Source organism: Capricornis sumatraensis, chromosome 9, assembly GCF_032405125.1.
Source record: "Capricornis sumatraensis isolate serow.1 chromosome 9, serow.2, whole genome shotgun sequence".
Classification (NCBI taxonomy): Eukaryota; Metazoa; Chordata; class Mammalia; order Artiodactyla; family Bovidae; genus Capricornis; species Capricornis sumatraensis.
In genome coordinates, this window is record NC_091077.1 from 49,959,822 (window position 1) to 49,982,070 (window position 22,249).

General features: G+C 42.3%; 1 protein-coding gene across 5 annotated transcripts in view; it reads right to left on the bottom strand.

Moving 5' to 3' along the window:
- The window catches only part of SIL1 (SIL1 nucleotide exchange factor), a 248,182-nt gene that overhangs the window by 92,030 nt on the left and 133,903 nt on the right, over positions 1-22,249 (bottom strand). For all 5 annotated transcript variants that reach the window (XM_068980447.1, XM_068980444.1, XM_068980449.1 and 2 more), the window contains exons 5-6: positions 14,469-14,568; positions 5,623-5,814 (exon numbers count right to left, since the gene is read on the bottom strand). In XM_068980447.1, the coding sequence (XP_068836548.1) occupies positions 5,623-5,814; positions 14,469-14,568 (292 nt within the window). The remainder of the gene's footprint in view (positions 1-5,622; positions 5,815-14,468; positions 14,569-22,249) is intronic.

Consider the following 22,249-nt stretch of genomic DNA (forward strand, 5'->3'; position numbering starts at 1 on the left):
AGAACAAACTAAGAAAATTAAGTAAAATGTATTGGTGGCCTTTCTGACTAATTAGGAAAGGGTCTGTAAGAACCAACTAAATTTTAAAACAATCTTACATTTGAGAATTCCCAATTCATCTACCAGAGAAGGCAATGGCACCCCACTCCAGTACTCCTGCCTGGAAAATCCCATGGATGGAGGAGCCTGGTAGGCCGCAGTCCATGGGATCGTGAAGGGTCGGACACGACTGAGTGACTTCACTTTCACTTTTCACTTTCATGCATTGGAGAAGGAAATGGCAACCCACTCCAGTGTTCTTGCCTGGAGAATCCCAGGGATGGGGCAGCCTGGTGGGCTGCCGTCTATGGGGTCATACAGAGTTGGACACAACTGAAGCAACTTAGCAGTAGCAATTCATCTACCATGATTTATGAGCACCTGCGTGAGAATTGGCAAAAATGGCACCTAGCAATTGCTTATGCTAAACATGTCCTAGAAAATTCTAATACCATAATGAGTCACAAGCTTACTTGTAAATGTCTAAGCTGTTAATGCCAAGATCTGGCGTCATCGGCACTAGTAAATGACACTATGCTTCCTGGTGATGTCCAGTCTCAGTGGGGGCAGTGGAGGCAGCAGACACTTTAAAATGCAGCTTTTTAATTAGAAATCAGGGACTATAAAAGGAACCTTGTTGCAGGTGGAGGGCTGGAAAAATGCTAGGAGAAGAATAACAATAGTATGCTTCTCTTCCCACTTACTCACTTTATAGTCTAAGGTTGAATGAATCTGAGGACACTTTGTGATAAATCTGCATAAAAGTCTCTCTCAAAAGCTTTAGCCTAGGCCTGTGCTAACTCACTAGTGGCTATTACTGGACAGTGTAGAACATTTCCATCATCCCATAAAGTTCTATTGGGCCACACTGGTCTAGGCTATACTTAATGTCCAAAGCTCCAAAATTCAGACTCTCATTTCCCAAGCTTCACTTGCATCCTGGAAGAAGAAGACTCAACTTCTTCAGAAAGGTCACTGGACCTTTTTCCCCATGCAGCAGCTACAGTCTCCCTTGGAAATATCTTTGTTGGTACAAAAGCTGCCTCTTGTCTACATGCTCATTCCACTCTACAAATCATTAGGAAGAGGCAGGAAGCATAACAGCAATGGGACTCCTACCCACATTTCTCCTCCATATTCCACTAAGCCCTTTCTTACCTCTCTTCTTTCAAACTGGAAGATGGCTCTACCAGAGAAATCCAGTTTGAAGGGCTATATTTGACTATGCCTATGTTTTGGTAGGCCTAGCCTGTTTTTAACCCCTTAGAAGATCATTCTTCTCAAACACAAGAGCAGGGGTTTTTGTCTTTCTGTCCACTGGTATAGGTCAAAGGATTACAATAGTCTAAGCATATAGCTAAGTGTTCAATACACAGTCATTAAATCAATGAATGAAAAGAAAGTGAAGTTGCTCAGTCATGTCTGACTCTTGCAACCCCATGGACTGTAGCCTACCAGCCTCCTCCATCATGGGATTTTCCAGGCAAGAATACTGCAGTGGGTTGCCATTTCCTCCTCCAGGGGATCTTCTCGACCCAGGGATTGAATCCAGGTCTCCTGCATTGTAGGCTTTACCATCTGAGCCACCACAGGGAAGTCCAATCAATGAATAAATTTGATCAAAAAAAAAAGGTCACTGAAATAAACTCCACTGTGAGTAAAAAAGGCAGTCTGGGCTATCCGTGCCAATAAAATGAATGGGTTGCTTGTACCACAGACCTAAAAAGATGGCCAATCCAGGGCCATGAAGTAAGCATGGAGTCTGCTCTGTCTTAAGGGCCCCAGGCCAGGGTTGGCATTTGTCTGCCCTAATCTGTCCTGTGACGGGGAATGATTATTGGACCATAGCCTAGCGAACTAGGGAGACTTAGTGGGGGGTGCTTTGTGACATAAGCACAAATAAATACTTACTGAGTTTTCCTTCCTTACATACTCTGATTTTAAAATCTAAGAATTCACTACCTTCTCCTTTGGTCTTCCTTCTTCCAGGTTTTCCAAATACAAAACCCTGGCTCGGAGAGCCCTGTAATTCCATGCCTGAGATGGCTACTTATCAAGGTTGGTATGAGTTCCTAGCACAGCAAACCAATGCAGCCCAGAGTCACAGAGGTTCTATTATAGATTCAGTTTATCTTCACTACTATAAAGATAATCCAGGGTATTATAAAGGCTGACATTTACATAAGCTCTTCAGCCTTTTCAAGATGTTTTCTCATTTGTTATTTTATGGTAGATAAAGTAGCAAAGAGTCATTCTGCCTACTGCACACACAAGCTCCATAATCTGGGCCCTGCCCAGTATCACACAGCAGAAGGCATGACGAGTTCTGGCCAGGGTCTGGGGCCAGAACTTTTCCCAGGCTGCTCTCAGGACTGGGTGGGACAGAAAGAAAGGAGTTCAAGGTAGAAGGAGGGAGTGCATAATGAAGGGGGCAGTAGGGAACTGTGCCAACACTCAGGAGGAAAAGAGAAACAGAAAACTGACAAGACAATGAGAGAACACAGAAAATAAAGAAAGGGAGAAATGATGGTAAATAATTGAGAAGTCACATGAGGGAAGGCAAATACACTGCCACTGGGTGAATGGGGCAGACAGTGGCTGCTCCTTATAAACAATTCACATGCTATTTCCACACACATGATTTTGCTTTTCACAAATCTTGTTTAATAGTTCAAACATGGCTGTGAGGAAATCCTTGGGCAGAGCCAGTTTGGGTCCTTGAAGCCCATGACTCCTCAAAAACATCCAATCAGCAGTCTAGAATAAAAGTGGATAAGTAAGTTTCCTGTAACAAGAGTCTTATCTCCCTCAAATCTAGCACTACATCGCCCTAACTGCCCACCACAGCTGGAACTTGAGGCCGAGCTACGTCTTCTTCAATATCCCTGTGAAATAACAACTGCATGGGAGCCTGACATACCAGCCCACCACCTTATCTATACTTCCACTCCAAAGACCAATGATCTAGAATACTTAAGACTCTTCTGCCAACAGATAAAGTTTGGTCTCCACCAGGGGACTAGTTTCTGGACTGATAAATAGGATAAGTTTGGTGATGTCCAAGAAATTCTTAATCCCTCTCAGTGACCCATGAAAGCACGATGAGATGTCACCCTAGTGATGATACTGCAGGATGACCAAAGAACCTGCAAGGGAAATAAAATTTATTAGGGCCCTGCTACCCTCTTACTCAATCTCCTCTGGGTAAGATAAGCTCTCATAAAAGATCATTTTGGCCTTTTATGCTGCAGCTAAAAGAGCCTACAGAAACCTGACACCTAAAGACCCATCGAAGTATCTTAAGATGAGAGAAAATAAAAGCTGTCAACATCAGAGCAGGACTGAGTTGGCCAATAACCCCTAGGATCCTTATTCCTTTAAATATCTGTAACAGAAAAGCTGTTGGACTTTTTGTTTTTTTACCCTGGAGAGAAAGACTGGAAAGAGGAAAGAGAACCCAGGTCCATTTTCTTTTCTAAAAGGATCACAGACCTGCTATTTGAGGCCTGAGAAAGAATTATGAGCAGAGAGAGATGAAGAGACCATCCCATAATTCCTGCAGATACAGTACACACTCATCCTCTCTCAACACAAAAGCTGGCAAAATCCTAAAGAATGTCTTTTAGCTTAGTTTATAGAGAACAAGGACGCTGTCATGCGTGGGAGGATGCTGAAGATCTGTATCTTGATGAAGATCTCAAGCAAGCCTTTGATGATGACTACACAGCCCTCCCAGGCTACCATCACCCCTAGTTTGGATTACTGCAACAGCCTCCTATCTGGTTTTTCTGCCTCTACCCATGCCCTCAGCCTACAGTCTAACTCTCAACACAGCAGCCAGACTTTCTTTAAAAGAAAGTCAGATCAAATGCTTCTGCAACATTCTTCCAACACTGTCCAATTCCATCCTGGCCCACAAAGTGCTCCATGATCTCCCTCCTATTATCTCTCTGTGCTTCATCTACTTCTCTCAGTTCCTGCCACATAGTTGTTCCCCAAACACACTAGACATGCTCCCACCTTAGGGCTATGGTACCTGCTGTTGCTCCTAACTGAGACCTTCCTTCCCAACACTGCCAATCCTTATCCTGCTCTATTTGTTTATTTTTCAGTAGTATCTATCTCCTTCAAACATATTATTTATAATTTACTTGTGAGGTATGTTTATTGTCTATCTGCCTCTTCTAGAAGGTAAGCTCCAATTTCATTCACAAATGTATTTTAAGTGCCTGGAACAGTGCCTGGAACTTAACAGGCATGCAATAAATTAATTCATTCAATAAGTGAATGACTTCTCTTGGCTCCTTCTGCTTATATCCATCTATTCTCTCTTAGGCTTCATTCAGGTGGTACCAGTATCCTGTGAGAGGCAGAGTATCCAAAACACTAAGAGCACAGAGTTTAGGGTCACACAGACCTTGTTGCAAATCCCAGCTCTACACTAACTGGGTGACTTTGAGCAATCACAAACATGGCCTGTGCTTTATTTGCCTCAGTTACAAAATGGGATTAACAGCAGTGACTACTCCAAAGGCAGGTACGGAAGTCAATGAATTAATGTGTACAAGGCACTTGACTACATGCCGAGTACATGATAATGCTCAATAAACATTTAACTATTATAATTATGGCACAAATCAGATCAGTCATTTCCCTGCTCCAAACTCGCAAATGGTTCTTAGGATCAAGGATAAAATTATGAAAAGCATGATTTTCTCAAGCCCACCTGTCTGATCCCCTAAACTTTTCACTTTTATCTATGCCACTCACCCACTGGTCTCTGTGCTCCAGTCACTCCAGTCTACCAGGTCCTTGATCTCACCAAGCTCTTCTCTAACTCAGAATTTCCCCACATGCTGTTTCCTCTGCCTGAAACGCTCCAATACAATGGGGCAAACTTTTCCTAAAGGGCCTGATAGTAAATATTTTTGGCTTCATCAGCCATAATGGTTTATGTCATAACCACTCGACTCTGCCACTGTAGTATTAAAATAGTCAAGACAAGAAAACAATACATACACAAAGAGATGTGACTGTGTTCCAATAAAACTTTGTTCACAAAAGTGGGCCAGAGTTTGCCACCCCAAGCTCTAATCTCCCCTCTTTGTCTACTCAACCCCTAATAATCATTTAATGCTTAGCCTAAATGTCACAATCTCAGAGAAGCCTTCCCCAGTATCCCTGACTAGACTAAGTTCCCCCATTATATACTCATCCTTACCACAATCTTAAATTATCTCATTATTAAACTGTTAATTGGCTCATTATTCAATTGTTCACTATTTAATTGTGCCCTCTTCCAGACTATAAGCTACATGGAACAAGTATCACATCTATTTTACCTCTGCTGTGTCCTCAGTGTTGAAAAATTAAAAGAAGTAACACTTGAATGAAATAGAGCTTGGTTCTGGTCTTCTCTAAGAAAGTATCTTATACAACAGATAATGGCCTAGATTAAAAATCCTCTATGCCTTGATAGAGAAGTAAAGATGATGACAATATTTTCTTAGGGCCTTGGCCAGAGGGGTTTATTTTTGGAGCTGTTAGTTAAAAGTCAGACCAACAGACAATGAAATACAATACCTGATGGACATAATATTCAAGATCAAATAGTGCAGCAATCTTCTCTTCCAGGCTGGAGCTAGAACTATTGAACTTGTTGATCAATCGTACCATGATCTGCATGTCTGTCTCAATGACAACATTCAGCTCCTCAAAGTCCTTCTTCAGCTCCTCAATTGGACGGAAGAGCCGCTTAACTTTGGCCTGCCTTTCCTAGAAGAGCAGCAAAGAGATGATTAATCATCAACTGTAGACATCTCCCCAATCAGCCTGTGGTCTGCCATGGATGCCCATCCTCAAAGAACTGCTGCTCCAGGGCACAACCTTCTTTAATCTGCACTATCAAAATCTGTACTTTCCAGGATGCCCAGAGAGAGCCCTCAGAATCTACACATATAGCCCTCTGCCACAAGAACACACTCAAGATTTTCCAAGGTCCATTTATCTCAGCCTGCCTTCCAATGCTCAGGAAGAATGAAAAGTCTCCTTGTAATCAATGAGGTCAGGGTAAACAATTTCAGCTCACCTTCAATCCCTAATCTCACATGGAAAAGCCAAGATCTAAGGTGGAATAATCCATACCTTGGTTCTCTTTCTTCTATGATTAAAGAATATCTTTGCTTTACCCTACCCATCCAGCAACATTTTAGGGAAACCCAGATACAGGAAACTGTCAGTAAAGAGCTGTCAGAGTGGGAGCAATTTGCTGTTGAAAATTAAATCTCTGTCATTACTGTCAATCTAACTACAGGTGTACAATTTGTTCAACTGTTTGAAGTGGCTAAATTACTGTATGTACTGTACTCAAGTCTCAAACAATTTTTGCTCAGTCCCTCTCCACCCCACACACATATAAAGATTTTTTAAATGAAGTTATGTTGGAGGTGAATAAAAGACTTTAATTAGATATTTTATACATGTGACACTTTCTGTTTTCTTCCCAATTTCAGAGGATAGTACTTATAAAGAGAGTCTGAAAGGTCACAGTGGCTCATGTCTCCATCTTCTGAGAATAATTAAAAGGCACGAATATTTATAAAAAGCAGGATGATGAGCAGCTGTCAGCTCCAAATTGCTCATCTATTACCTATGGGTTTTCTCCCCAGTGACAAGCACTCCATAGGAACACCAAGCAAAGAAATGAATCAGTCTCTCTTAAAAAAGACCGTTCCTAGCAGGGCAATCACATCTATGGGATGCTATATTCTTCTCCTTTAGTGAAATGCTCTCCTTCCACCCTGCTAGAGGACTCTGGTGGCCACCAAAGGCCATGTAAAGAGGTCAAGGAAAGCTGAGGGTTGACAGACAAGTGAGCAGGATAAGAAACTAGTTATCTTTGCCTCATGCCTGGCCCCCAGAAAGGCCTTAAACAAAAATTTTAATTTTGCAATTATTACTACTCAATTATTATTACTCAAAGGAAATTACAAAAATAGTAGAGAGTACTATATGCCCTTCATTCAGCTTCCTCCAATGGTAACATGTTACATAACAATACAATGTCAAAACCAAGAAAGTGACATAGGTGCAATACTATTAAGTAGACCACAAGTCTCATTTTGATTCCACCAGCTTTTACATGTACACATTAGCATGCACGTGTGTGTGCCATTCTAGACAGTGTTATCTAACATGAAGATTCATGTAGCCACCAGAACAATCACGTTACAGAACTGTTCCAAAACCATCAAATGGCTCCACAGTGCTCCTCTACATCTGCACTGTATCCTCTCAACCCTCTATCCCTGTGCCTGGGCAACTCTAATTTCTTCTCCAACTCTTTAATTCTAGCATTTGGAGACTGCTATACAAATAAAGTCTATAACTTTTAGAGACTGCCTTTTTACTGAACTTAATGCACTTGAGATGCATTAACTCATTATCCAATTTACTATAAATATCAATGGTTTATTTATTTTTAATGTTGAGTAGTATTCCATTGTACAGATGTACAGTTTAACCATTTACATGTTGAAGAATGTCTGTTTCTAGGTTTGGAGTATTATGAATAAAACTGCATGAACATTTGTATAAAGATTTTCTTAAAAATAAATATAAGTTCTTCTTTCTCTAGGATAAATGCCCAAGAGTGTAACTACTGGGTATTTTCCAGAGTAGCTGCACCATTTTATATTCCCACCAATGAAAGACCCAGTTTCTCCACATCTTCAATAGTATTTAGTATTATCATTTTTATTTTAGGCATTCTAATAGATGTATAGTGATACCTTGTGGTGGATTTAATTTGCATATCTATAACAGCTGATGATATTAGATTTTTTTCATGTGATTATTTGCTATCCATATATTCTCTTCGTGAAATGTTTGTTCAGGTCCTCTTCCCATTTTCAAACTGACTGTTGGTTTTTACTGTTGAGTCTTGAGTGTTCTTTACATGTTCTAGATAGATCCAAGTCTTTTATCAGACAGTCCTTGCTTTGTACAGATCTCATAGGCACCACTTTCAAATACCACAGTTTACATAATACTAGTCTCCCAACATGACTCAAATTTCAGTTGCCATCATATATTTAACTGCATTAAGTACCAAATTTGCTGCTAGCTCTTCAGTTCATAAATCACTATGTAAATTATATAAATACCAATCACAAACAGTTGCTGATCACATAATTAATTTCAAAATCTGTCAGTGAATGGCCACTGTTCACCCATTATTCAATTCATATACAGATGTCAAGTGTGTGGCAGTATGGCTTCCTCAGGATAAAACCATGAAACATTTCATAAAAATGGATAATGAAAAGGTAGAACTGACAACAAAGTTGAAAGCACAGCAAAGGAAAAAGAAAGTGGTAACTTTGGCAGTTGAACTATATATTAAACATGTATGGGATTATAGATGATGTCATAATTTTTGGTGCAACTATCAAACATAATTTTAAAAATTTGAGAAAAGGGTAGTCTATTATATTTTCCTTTACTTTTATGCACTCACAGCTCTTTCTTCCCTATGGTCCATGTTTCCTTCTGTTATTATTTCCCTTCTATTTGAAGAATATTCTTCAGTCATTCTTTTAGGTAGGTCTGCTGGTGATAAATTCTTTTAACTTTCTTCTGTGTGAGAGTGTCGTGATTTCCTCCCTTCCACTCCTGAAGGGTATTTTCACTGGCTATCGAATTCTGAGTGAACAGTTCACTTTTTCAACATTTGAAAAATATGCCACATATTTTTGACCTCTGTGATCTCAGATGAAAAAGATATTATCATTCAAACATTATTCCCTGTTGCTAGTATGTGGTTTCTATCTTGCTGCTTTCAAACTGTTTTTCTGTCTTTAGTTTTCAGGTTGACTGTGATGCATCAAGTGTTGATTTCTTTGAATTTATCAATTTAGAATTCACTCAGCTTCATGAACCTGTAGGTTTATGACTTTCCCCAATTGGGAGAGTTTTCCATCTCTATTTCTTTGACTATTTTCTCAGACCCATATTATTTCTCCTCTCCTTCTGAGACTCTGTTACACAAATCCTGGATTTTCTGTTACAGTCAGTCCTACAGGTCCTTAAGTCACTATTTATTTTTTTCAATCTATTTTCTGTTATTTAGATTAACTTTTATCTGTCTTTAAATTACTATTAAGCCTATGCAGTGATTTTTTTTTTCCTACCTTTCAGTTGCATTTTTCAGCTCTAAAAGGCCATTCTGTTCTTTATATCTTCTATTTCTTTGCTGAGGTTATCATTTGTTTCAAGAGTATACATAATTGCTTGAAGCATTTTTATAACTGCCTTAAAATTCTTATTAGATAATACCAACTTATGGGTCATATCACTGCTGGCATCAGTTAACTGTCTTTCCTAAGTCAAGTTTTTATTTTCCTGGTTCTTGGTATCATGAAATACAATTTAGGTAACCTGGGCATTTTGAGTATTATAAGATTCTGAATTCTACTGAATCTTCCTTTTCAGTAGGCAGTCACACTGTTTAAGTTTACTATCTTGGTTCTCGTCTTCCTGTGAGGTTGTGAACCCAAGCCAATTTAGTTTTCAGAGAATTTGCAGCGTTATTTTGGTCTCCTTGCTGTGTGTGCCCCCCGGAGCTAATCTAAAATCCTGGGCAATATTCCACACTGTATTTCCATTCTTAAATCTGCTGTTATGTCTGGTCTGTTCCTCTTGTGGATCACTAAGGAGCATTCCTAGAACTTCATTTGCAAAATTCCTGTCTCCATCTTCCTTCCCTCCAAAATCCTACTACTACTCTCCAGTAAGGAGAAGGAAGAACATCATTTGCCCCTGCTGCACACTCAACACTGGGGGTGGAAGTCATTCCTTGGCCTCTACTGACATCACCCTGGTGGGGTAACTAAAGCACTGCCTTATCACTGCTGATCTAGGGGTAGGAGTTCAGGTTCCTCATTTATCCCCATTAACACTACCCTAGAGTGGAAAGCAGAATGCTGATTTACACTGCCTTGTTCCCTCCAGATGGAGGTTAGAAATATAGACTCTCCATTGACCACACCCTGTCATCGCTGCAGCTAAAGCAAGTGGAAAACTACCTTGATGCATCCAGCAGGGGACAGACATTCAGGTTCCCTTTTTGGCCTCTGCTGACACCACCCCAACAGAAAAAAGCAGACTGCTACACCCCTGTGAGGGGTGAAAATCAGGCTCCACACATGGACTCTGCTGGTACCACAGTAGTGGGAGAAGAAAATAGTCTTCTTTCACTGAGGAGAATATAGAAATCCAAGCTCTCTGCTCAACACCACATTGGCTGAGATAGGAGAGCACTGCCTCACACCATCTACTGCCACCAGAGGGGGAACAAGTTCAGGCTCTCCACTCAGCTTCTGCTGATACCACTCTGGTGGAGGCAAGAGTATAGCTTTGCTCTACCACACAAACTGGAAATGGAAATCCAAATTCTACATTTAACTTCCACTGGCACTAAGGAAGGTGGAGAGATTTCCATGGTCTTTGGCTAAAAGAGAATAGGTATTGTGAAAAAGATTTTTATTAGGCTGCCCTATTCCTGGTTCTTTCTTATAGAGGGCAGGACTTTCTTAGGGCCTTTTTTCTATCTGTACCTGTTGGCATTTCCATGATATGGGCTTCTCCAGGATCCACTTTGGGATATTTAGAGAGCAAAAAGACAGGCAAGAAACTCACTCCCATGTCATCCCTCAAATTCCAAGGTCCCTATCTAATCCACCTTCTTCTTCTCACCTTTATCATATTTTTATATTTGCTTTTAGTATTTTGAAACCTTTGGCTGTGTGGATCACAACAAATTGTGGAAAATTCTTCAAGAGATGGGAATACCAGACCACCTTACCTGCCTCTTGAGAAACCTGTATGCCAGTCAAGAAGCAATAGTTAGAAATGGTCATGGAACAAGGAACTCATTGAAAACTGGGAAAGGAGTACGTCAAGGCTGTATATTGTTCCCTTGCTTATTTAACTTACATACAAAGTATATCATGCAAAATGCCAGGCTGGATGAAGCTCAAGCTAGAATGAAGATTGCTAGGAGAAATATCAATAATCTCAGATATGCAGACGACACCACCTTAATGGCAGAAAGCAAAGAGGAACTAAAGAGCCTCTGGATGAAGGTAAGAGAGGAAAGTGAAAAAGCTGGCTTAAAACTCGGCATTCAAAAAAAGAAGTTTACAGCATCCGGTCCCATCACTTCATGGAAAACAGATGGAGAAACAATGGAAACAGTCACAGACTTTATTTTCTTGGGCTCCAAAATCACTGCAGATGGTGACTGCAGTCATGAAATTAAAAGAATCTGCTCCTTGGAAGAAAGGCTATGACCAACCTAGACATCGTGTTAAAAAGTAGAAATATCACTTTGCCGACAAAGGTCCGTCTAGTCAAAGCTATGGTTTTTCCAACAGTCAGGTATGGATGTGAGCTGCTACTGCTGCTGCTAAGTTGCTTCAGTCGTGTCCGACTCTGTGCGACCCCATAGACAGCAGCCCACCAGGCTGCCCGTCCCTGGGATTCTCCAGGCAAGAACACTGGAGTGGGTTGCCATTTCCTTCTCCAATGCATGAAGGTGAAAAGAGAAAGTGAAGTTGCTCAGTCGTGTCTGACTCTTAGCAACCCCATGGACTGGAGCCTACCAGGCTCCTCCATCCATGGGATTTTCCAGGCAAGAGTACTGGAGTGGGGTGCCATCGCCTTCTCCATGGATGTGAGAGTTGGAGCACTAAGGCTGAATGCCGAAGAACTGATGCTTTTGAACTGTGATGTTGGAGGGAGACTCTTTAGAGTCCCTTGGACAGCCAGGAGACCAAACCAGTCAATCCTAAAGGAAATCAATCCTGAATGAATATTCATTGGAAGGACTGATGCTAAAGATGAAGCTACACTAGTCTGGCCACCTGATGTGAAGAACTGAATCATTGGAAAAGACCCTGATGCTGGGAAAGATTGAGGCCAGGAGGAGAAGGGGGCAACAAAGGATGAGATGGCTCAATGGCATCACCAACTCAATGGGCATGAGTCTGAGCAAACTTCAGGAGACAGTGAAGGACAGGGAAGTCTGGCACCATGCAGTCCATGGGGTCAGACATGACTTACAGACTGAACAACAAACAACAGCAGCAGGAAGAATAGGAAGAAATGAGTCTATTTAATCTTGCCCAGACTCAAAAGTTTAAGATGGCCATATTTTTAAATGGAACAATTTACAGGATACAGCTGAGCAACAGTTGACATGATAAAACATAAAGCATCAAGCAATCTGTATGGTAATAAGGGGATAAAGAGATCAGATTCAAAAACAATGACCCAAATCTGTTGGGTAACACAGAGCTTTTCCATAAAGCAAGGGACTCTGGGAAGGACTGATTCACTTAAATCTAATAAGTTACCAATGGATATAATGGAATTGACGCCCTCCCCACCCCCCCAAAAAAATTCATTCAATTGGTAAGATATGACAATATCTCACAGAATTGTCCCTATAAATAGTAAAAGCACATCCTGCACTTGCAAGTAACCAGGTAAATATTTTGTTTAAAGACTGATAAAAAGTATGATGGTATCTGCAGCCAGGAGCTGGAGACATGTAAGAAACTCGCCAACCTACTTCAAGTTGATTTATTTGCCAGTCCCAGTACATTTGAAGGTGGCTGAGTCAGTCCAGGAAAGATACAAATCAAAGTGAATAAAAGACCCCAGGACTCAGTACCTCGGTGAAGAACCTAACAACCTAAGCACCACAGAAGTAAAGAAAGAGCGTGGCAGGCATAGGTCAGAAGTGGCAGCCGACACCAATCAGATGGAACAGGGGTGTCACATTTTGCTGCCATTATTGGGGTCTCCTCTTGCAGAGAGAGAGAATTATTTTTAATTGCAAAAAACAGCAACTGAAAACTTAAATAATCTCTTGCTTTTACACTTAAAAAATATTTTTATAATATTCACACTTTTCTATACTAATTGAATCATGAGATAAGAATACCACTAAAGAGAGCAAAGAGAAGAGACAGGGGTGCAGTAGGTCTTCCATCCACAAAGAAAAACATGGGACAAGGGTTGATTTTTATGTTCCCATCTGTGCCACGTGGAGCTCCCAGTGAGAGAATAAGTGGGAATGAGCCCAAGCCCTGGTCACAGGAATACCAATCTCTGCTCCAAGCGCCTAGGAATGCACTGCTCTCCTTCGCTGGCCTCAACTTCACCAGGTAGGGGATTTGCTTTCCCTCACACCTCTCCATGCCTGCAGTTAATACACACCTGCAGTGGGATTAATTTTATGCATCACCTTCCTTCACCACTACTGCTGCCATCCTGCTACTCACCTTCTCTTATCATGTGCACTCTTCATATTGAGATACAACTTTGGTAAGATGAGTAAAGACATGGAGGCTTGGCTTGTATATTAACACTTCCTCCTGAGGTCCTCTTTCTCTCTCTCTCTCTCTCTCTCTCTCTCTCTCTCACACACACACACACACACACACACACACACACACAGGTCCGTCTGTCTCAGAAATACTTAGTTCTGAAGGATCTAAAGCTTCCTTCACTAACACACAGACTGTCAAGAATCTGGTGTTGCCTCTCTAAGATACTGCCAGAATTCTGGGATGAGGGCAGAGATAAGAAAAGGAGAGAGAATTGTGAAGAGGAGGAGGAGGAGGGAGAACATAAAAAGGTCTGCAAGGCGGCCACTGGAGGAAGTTCTTTCAAGGACAGGACTCAAGCAGAAATGTTAAGGACTGATTTGTAACATTCTCTGGCTATTACATGACCTCATGATCCATCTAAGAATAAGACTTTGTTCTGATAGGTCAAGATCCATGAACCATCCCAGACATTAGGGACATAGCCAAGGGGCTGCGACTCTGCCTCTTTCTCCTTCTCATTCCCTAATAGCTTGTACATAAATTTAAGAGTTGGAGGAAACCTCAGCCATCTTGTCCCAGCCCCATATTGTACATTTAAGGGATCTGAGGTCTGGAAAAGGTTTGCTACATGTTCAAAGGACAAGGACTTGGGCTTCTTCCTTCCTGGTCTAGGTCCCATTCTTTACACTTGTGTCTAACCTAAGTGTAAGTGAGGAGATGTGAGTTCTAATCTCTGTTCCCCTAATTGATGTTTGTGGTAACGCAGAGTATGGCTATCTATGCTCTGTGCTTCAGTTTTCCCAAATATGTAATGGGAAGCTGAATCCTAATGAAACAATGACAGAAATGCTCCCAGAAATTTATTAATAGTTCACAAAGGGTTACTTATTTGGCATTAACTTTTCCTTAAATTATTTTGCAATATTATTGTTATTATTACCCATGTTTATTGCTAAAGCTTTAGGAAACAGTGATTCCCTTTCATGTCATTTTGCAGGATGGTATGAACTCACTATAAGCAATATTACTAACCTGGTCTTCCTTTGAATTTTCCATCTCTGCCCCCTCCTTGAATTTTGCCAGTGCGTTCTTGAGGTCCTGAGATGTATAGGTATTGGTGTTGATGTTCAGCCTGTCCAAAGAGAAGTTGAGAGTCATGAGGCGGGTACCATCTTTCCCAAGAAAGAACACCCTCTGGATGGCTGGCACTCCAAGGCCAGCTAAGCCAGGCTAACTCATAGGACACTATCCACATTTGCCGTGGGTCAGCCAGAAGTCTAACCTTGATGATCTCACCTTGAAGCTAGAGGAGGAAAGAGCTAAAGATGGGGTCACTTCATAAAAGAGGAGAAAATGGCATGGGGCAGACAGAAGCCCACTGTGGACAGACAGCTCTCAGCCAGTTACTCAGGCAGAAGCAAGTCTGGAATGTCTGTGCAATGCTGCTCTCTCAGCAGGTGCCAGAGTAAGACCTCCTGGGGGACGATGGGGCACAGACAGAGGACATAACATGTACCCTATATATAATCTTCTCCCGCCCAAGTGTGTGTCTAACCTGATTTGACAAGCCAATCTATCTTTACAAAAACAGGCTGAATAAATTCATACCTTTAAGACAAACCCGAGCACAGACTATGTGCAGGTAGTATGAGTCAATCTGACAAAGGAATGGGTTTGAGGTATGAAGAACTAAAACCAAGGCCAGCCACCCTCTGCAGCCAGCCTCCAAGGAGAGGGAAGAAAGGAACCAAGGTGGACATAATGTCAGGAAGCTGGCAGAGACTAGAGCGGTATCTTCAGAAACAGTCCTGGAGCTGATCCAAGCCACAATTCATCTTGACTGGAGAGAAGGCATTTGTGCGGCAGCGGGGTGGAAGGCAGGTTTTGCCACCAGCACTCATTTCAGTTCAGTGAACAGAGGTAAGGAACAATGATACATACAGACAAAGGGAAGTGTAGAATGTGGACTGTGCATGGCAAGACTGTCCGGCTGGCAGTGTGCGGAGAGGGTGGTCCAGGTAGCCCTGGAGATACAGCAGAGATCGGGAAAGAAGGGGCTAGTGGACCACTCTCTCTGTTCCAGGTGAGATGAGTACCTCAGTCTCATGGCCCAAGATCCTAGCCAGCCTCAGCTCTCATGAGAGGTTCTCAGTCTTTGATTCATCCCAGAGACCCCTTAGAGCCCTCAGAAAAACACTTGACTTCTTTAAACCCCAATCCTCCTAAACTAACTAATAATAGTTAATAATTCCCATTTACAGAGCACTTAACCATGTGTCAGGCACTGTGTCAATCCTTTAAAACTAATATTTCATTCAAATCATTACCACAGTCCTACCAAATAGGACAGGTAACACCTCTCCTATCAGCAAATCACCCACTGCCAGCTGCAAGAGGATACCACTGCCTTGATCCTTACTCTGAAGAGGGAGTGAAGTATTTAGGGCTATAACTTTTTAAAGTTATTTATTTTTAATTGGAGAATAATTGCTTTGTAATATTGTGTTGGTTTTTTCCAGCCATAGGTACACTATGTCCCCTCCCTCTGAACCTCCCTCCCACATCCCATCCCATCCCACCTCTCTAGGTTGTCACAGAGCACGAGGTTTGAGCTCCCTGTGTCATCAGAAAAGGTAATGGCAACTCACTCCAGTACTTTTGCCTGGCAAATCCTGTGGACAGAGGAGCCTGGTAGGCTGCGGTCCATGGGGTCCCTGAGGGTCAGACACGACTGAGCGACTTCACTTTCACTTTTCACTTTTATGCACTGGAGAAGGAAATGGCAACCCACTCCAGTGTTCTTGCCTGGAGAATCCCAGGGATAGGGGAGCCTGGTGGGCTGCCATCATCTATGGGGTCGCACAGAGTCGGACATGACTGAAATGAGTTAGCAGCGTCATACAGCAAATTCTCACTGGCTATCTATTTTACATATGCTTATGTATATATTTCAACGCCTCTCTCTCAATTCATCCCAACCTCTGCATCCCCCACTGTCAACAGGCCTGTTCTCTAATGTCTGCACCTCCACTGCTGCCCTGCAAATAGGTTCATCAGTACCATTTTTCTAGATTCCACATAAATGCATTAACATACAATGTTTTTCTCTGACTTACTTTACTCTGTATAATAGGTTCTAGGTTCCTCGATCTCATTAGAACTGTATGTGTTCCTTTTATGGCTGAGTAATATTCTATTGTATGTAAGTACCACAACTTCTTTCTCTATTCGTCTACAGACATCTAGGTTGCTTCTGTGTCTGAGCTATTGTAAATAGTGCTGCAATAAACACTGGGGTACGTGTGTCTTTTTTGATTATAGTTTCCTCATGGTATATGTACAAGGCTATAAGGAGCAGATTATCTCCTCCTTTCTCCAAGACTTAGGATTAACCCCATCATGTCCACATCTCTATTTACTGTATCAAGTCCCACTCTCCCAGGCCATCCATCATCACCTGCTCTTAGCCCTAGCTACACGCACACAAATGTACATGTGTGCCTGCATGCACACAGGCACATGTACAACTATCCTCAGCTGGTATTCTCATTTTATTCTTCACTGAGAAAAACAGATGTTATCATCAATAACTCATTCACCTTCCCATCATCCACTCTATATACCAGTTCAGTTCAGCTGCTCAGTCATGTCCGACTCTTTGCGACCCCTGTCTATATACAACCTGCACCCAAATCTACATTTTCTGCTTTCCTTACTATTAAAAAGGAAGACAGTGTCCCTGCCTCTGTTGCACTTAGAGTAGAGATCCCACTTGCCTTTTCAAAACCTTTAACTCCCAAAATTATACCACACTCCCACCTGCCTGCATCATCAGTTTTTCCTTTGGTTGGATTATTCTCATCAGCATACCAACACCCCTCTGACTCCACAATCTCTAATTATCATGCCATTTCTCTGCTTCTGTTCAGATTAAGTAAAACTTTATGAAACACATTGTTTTCATTCACTAGCCACACCTCCTTGAATGCTATTTAGATTGCCATATGCATCAACCTGGATCTTGTTCCCAAAACTCCACTAAAACTGCTCTTCAAAATTACCAATAATCAAAGGTCAAATCCAATGGATTCTTCACTAGTGCCTGTTCCTCAACCACTCAGCAGCATTTACACAGTTCACCCCTCCCTCCTTGAAACAGTCTCCTTTCCTGGCTTTTTGTTGCCACATTCTCTGGGATTTTTCCTCTTCCATGCTCCTTCTCTAATTGTTCTTGCTGGTTCCTTATATCTTACCTAAATCGTATATGCTAGAACACCTCAGAGTTCAATCTTGAACAATCTTTTCTCTATCTCAACACTCTCCGTGTGTGTGTGTCTCAGTCATGTCCAACTCTTTGTGACACCATGGACTGTAGCCCACCACACTCCTCTATCCAAGGAATTCTCCAGGCAATAATACTGGAGTGGGTTGCCATTCCCTTCTCCAAGGAATCTTCCCAATCCAGGGATCAAACCTGGGTCTCCTGCATTGCAGGCAGATTCTTTACTGTCTGAGCCACCAGGGAAGCCCCTCTAGTATTCTTGCCTGGAGAATTCCATGGACAGAAGAGCCTGGTGGGCTACAGTCCATGGGTCACAAACAGTCGGACACAACTGAGCGACTAACACCCTCCCCTAGATAGTTGAAAATATCTATCAGGCAGTGATGCCTAAAATTACATCTTTGACCCAAACCCCTTCCCCGAGTACCAGCCAGACTCCTATACAATTACTGAAACATCTTGGATCTTTAACGGCCACCTGAGACTTATTACACCTAAACCATAGGTCTTAACAGTTCTCTCCATAAATCTGTCCCCCTCTCAATCTTTTCTATTTCAATAAATAGTACCTTCCAGTACCTGGTTATGCAAATCCCAAATGAGGCTTTACCTGAACCTCTACTCCCCTTTTTCCAACCCCTAAACTGTAAAGCTATTGCTGCTGCCTCCAAATTAAATCTCCAATTCATCCACTCTTTGTTACACACCACAGACTAAACCACCACTATGTTTTGCCTCACCCACTGAAATGACATTCTAATTGTCTCTGTACATCTTTTGTCCCCCTTCAATCTATCCTCAGTATACATAACAACTATAATGATCTTGCTAAATTACATTAAATAATTCTCCTACCCAAAATCCTCCAAGGGCTCACCATTACAATTCTACTTAAATGAAGAACATTCAACATGCTCCTCAAATTCCACATGATCGGGCCCCTCATACCTTTCCAACTCATCTTATATTAGTCTTCTTCCTTCTCCTACCCATTAATCACCCTGATCATTTTCCTTTTTCTTGAACTTGAGAAAGCCCTTTCCTTAACAAAGCCAGGAACTCTTGTTTCTTCTGCCTGAATTGCTCTAACTCTACCCCTATAAAATTAACCCCTTGCATGACTAAGTGACCCTCACCCTTCAGGTCTCAGGCTTTGACAAGGCCTTCTCAAACTGTCCTTTCTATTGGATTGCCCAAAAAGGTTGTTCAGTTATTCACAAGATGGTACAGAAAAACCTGAATGAACTTTTCGGCCAATCCAATAGCCTCCATTAGGGATTTATCATCTCATTTCTTCCCCAGTATTTATTATAATCTATAATTACCTTACTTGCATACTTATTTCTCTTTTCCTGCTTGCCAGCCTCAATAAAGCTAGCATCTTGTCTGTTTTATTTACTACTGTATCCCCAATGCCTGGCACACAGGCACTCAATAGGTCTTCTGTGAAATGAATGGTGGAATAAGTAAATGGTCCTATCCATGGCCCACTCCTGTAACTACTACACCATATTATAACTGTGGTAAGTGCTCTCAACAGGGCTTCCTACATGGCTCAGTGGTTAAGAATCCACCTGTCAATACAGAGACACAGGAGACGCAGGTTCAATCCCTGGGTCAAGAAAATCTGGAGGAGGAAATTGCAACCCACTCCAGCATTCTTGCCTGGAAAAATCCATGGACAAAGGAGCCTGGAGGGCTTGAGTCCATGGGCTCACAAAGAGTCAGACAGGACTTAGCAATTAAACACACACAGACAAATACACAACCCAATATGGAACAATTTGGATGCAGTTTGGTCCTCTATAATGTAAGAGGATGATTCAAAAAGCTGATTGTTCCAAGGCAAAAGATGTACTACGGAGAAGTTGACAGGGATATAGACTAAAGCCTGTGAAGATGGCAATGTCTAACACACAAATAGCAAGAGGAAAACCAGTTGAGAGCCAGCTTGTACACTGAACTCAGGAAGTGCCCAGAGAACCCTCTGGGACAAGTCAGAGTAAGGAGACCTCTTCTGGGCTTTAGAGCTCACAGGAACTGTAGCTCTAGGTAGCAGTGTGGCCAGTCACATGCCCAGCAGGACTAGTGGAGAAGCTGCTGTGGATTAGGCTGAATGGACTATCCTATCTCTCTAGACAGTGGTTCTTAACTTCACAGGATCACCAACTTCTTTGACAGACTTATGGAAAGCTGTGGGTCTTGTTTCTCAAAACAGTTAAGTCAGTAAACAAAATATCATAACAATTTTGAAAATCAGCCCTGTCCTTTGGTCTCTGTTCCCATTCCAGAACTGAAGAGGCAGGAAGACACTGTGAAGTGGAATTAAAGGAGCACAGAAGGAGGTTCACTGCAAGAGGAGAAAGTCACCACCAAAGACTCACTGAGCTCATAGCACTGAACACCCTCAACCACCCTGTCAATGCCCTTGGGCTTCTGTTCAGACAGATTTGTTGCTAGCTATAAACACTGAGTGCAGGCGGCTGCGAGGGCGCAGGAACTGCCGAGAGGAGCTACCCTGCGTCTGAGGTCAGGGGCAGTGGCCGGGAGGAACTACCCCGCGTCCGAGGCCAGGGGTGGCGGCCGGGAGGAGCTACCCTGCGTCCAAGGCCAGGGGCAGTGGCCGGGAGGAGCTACCCCGCGCCTGAGGCCAGGGGGGCGGCCAAGAGGAGCAACCCCACATCCAAGGAGTGGTGGCTGCGCGGGCACAGGAGGACCTAGAGGAGCTACTCCACGTTCAAAGTCAGGAGGGGTGGCAGTGAGGAGATACCCCTTGTCCAAGGTAAGGAGCAGCGGTTGTGCTTTGCTGGAGCAGCCGTGAAGAGATACCCCATGTCCAAGGTAAGAGAAACACAAGTAAGACAGTAACTGTTGCAAGGGGGCATCAGAGGGCAGACACACTGAAACCATACTCACAGAAAACTAGTCAATATAATCACACTAGGACCACAGCCTTGTCTAACTCAACGAAACTAAGTCATGCCCATGGGGCCACCCAAGATGGGCAGGTCATGGTGGAGAGGTCTGACAGAATGTGGTCCACTGGAGAAAGGAATGGCAAATCACTTCAGTATTCTTGCCTTGATTACCCCATGAACAGTATGAAAAGGCAAAATGACAGGATACTGAAAGAGGAACTTACCAGGTTGGTAGGTGCCCAATATGCTACTGGAGATCAGTGGAGAAATAACTCCAGAAAGAATGAAGGGATGGAGCCAAAGCAAAAACAATACCCAGTTGTGGATGTGACTGGTGATAGAAACAAGGTCCGATGCTGTAAGGAGCAGTATTGCATAGGAACCTGGTCCATGAATCAAGGCAAACTGGAAGTGGTCAAACAGGACATGGCAAGAGTGAACACTGACATTCTAGGAATCAGCAAAATGGACTGGAATGGGTGAATTTAACTCAGATGACCATTATATCTACTACTGTGGGCAGGAATCCCTTAGAAGAAATGGTGTAGCCATCATGGTCAACAAGAGAGTCTGAAATGCAGTACTTGGATGCAATCTCAAAAACGACAGAATGATCTCTGTTCGTTTCCAAGGCAAACCATTCAAAATCACAGTAATCCAAGTCTATGCCCCAACCAGTAATGCTGAAGAAGCTGAAGTTGAATGGTTCTATGAAGACCTACAAGACCTTTCAGAACTAACACCCAAAAAAGATGTCCTTTTCATTATAGGGGACTGGAATGCAAAGGTAGGAAGTCAAGAAACACCCGGAGTAACAGGCAAATTTGGCCATGGAATACGGAATGAAGCAGGGCAAAGGCTAATAGAGTTTTGCCAAGAGAATGCACTGGTCAGAGCAAACACCTTCTTCCAACAACACAAGAGAAGACTCTACACATGGACATCACCAGATGGTCATCGAAAAAACAGATTGATTATATCTCTGCAGCCAAAGATGGAGAAGCTCCATACAGTCAGCAAAAACAAGACCAGGAGCTGACAGTGGTTCAGATCATGAACTCCTTATTGCCAAATTCAGAATGAAATTGAAGAAAGTAGGAAAAACCACTAGACCATTCAGGTATGACCTAAATCAAATCCCTTATGATTATTCAGTGGAAGTGAGAAATAGATGTAAGGAACTAGATCTGATAGAGTGCCTGATGAACTATGGAATGAGGTTCGTGACATTGTACAGGAGACAGGGATCAAGACCATCCCCATGGAAAAGAAATGCAAAAAAGCAAAATGGCTGTTTGGGGAGGCCTTACAAATAGCTGCAAAAAGAAGAGAAGCAAAAAGCAAAGGAGAAAGGGAAAGATATAAGTATCTGAATGCAGAGTTCCAAAGAATAGCAAGAAGAGATAAGAAAGTCTTCCTCAGCGATCAATGCAAAGAAATAGAGGAAAACAACAGAATGGGAAAGGCTAGAGATCTCTTCCAGAAAATCAGAGATACCAAGAGAACATTTCATGCAAAGATGGGCTTGATAAAGGACAGAAATTGTATGGACCTAACAGAAGAAGATATTAAGAAGAGGCGGCAAGAATACACAGAAAAACTATACAAAAAAG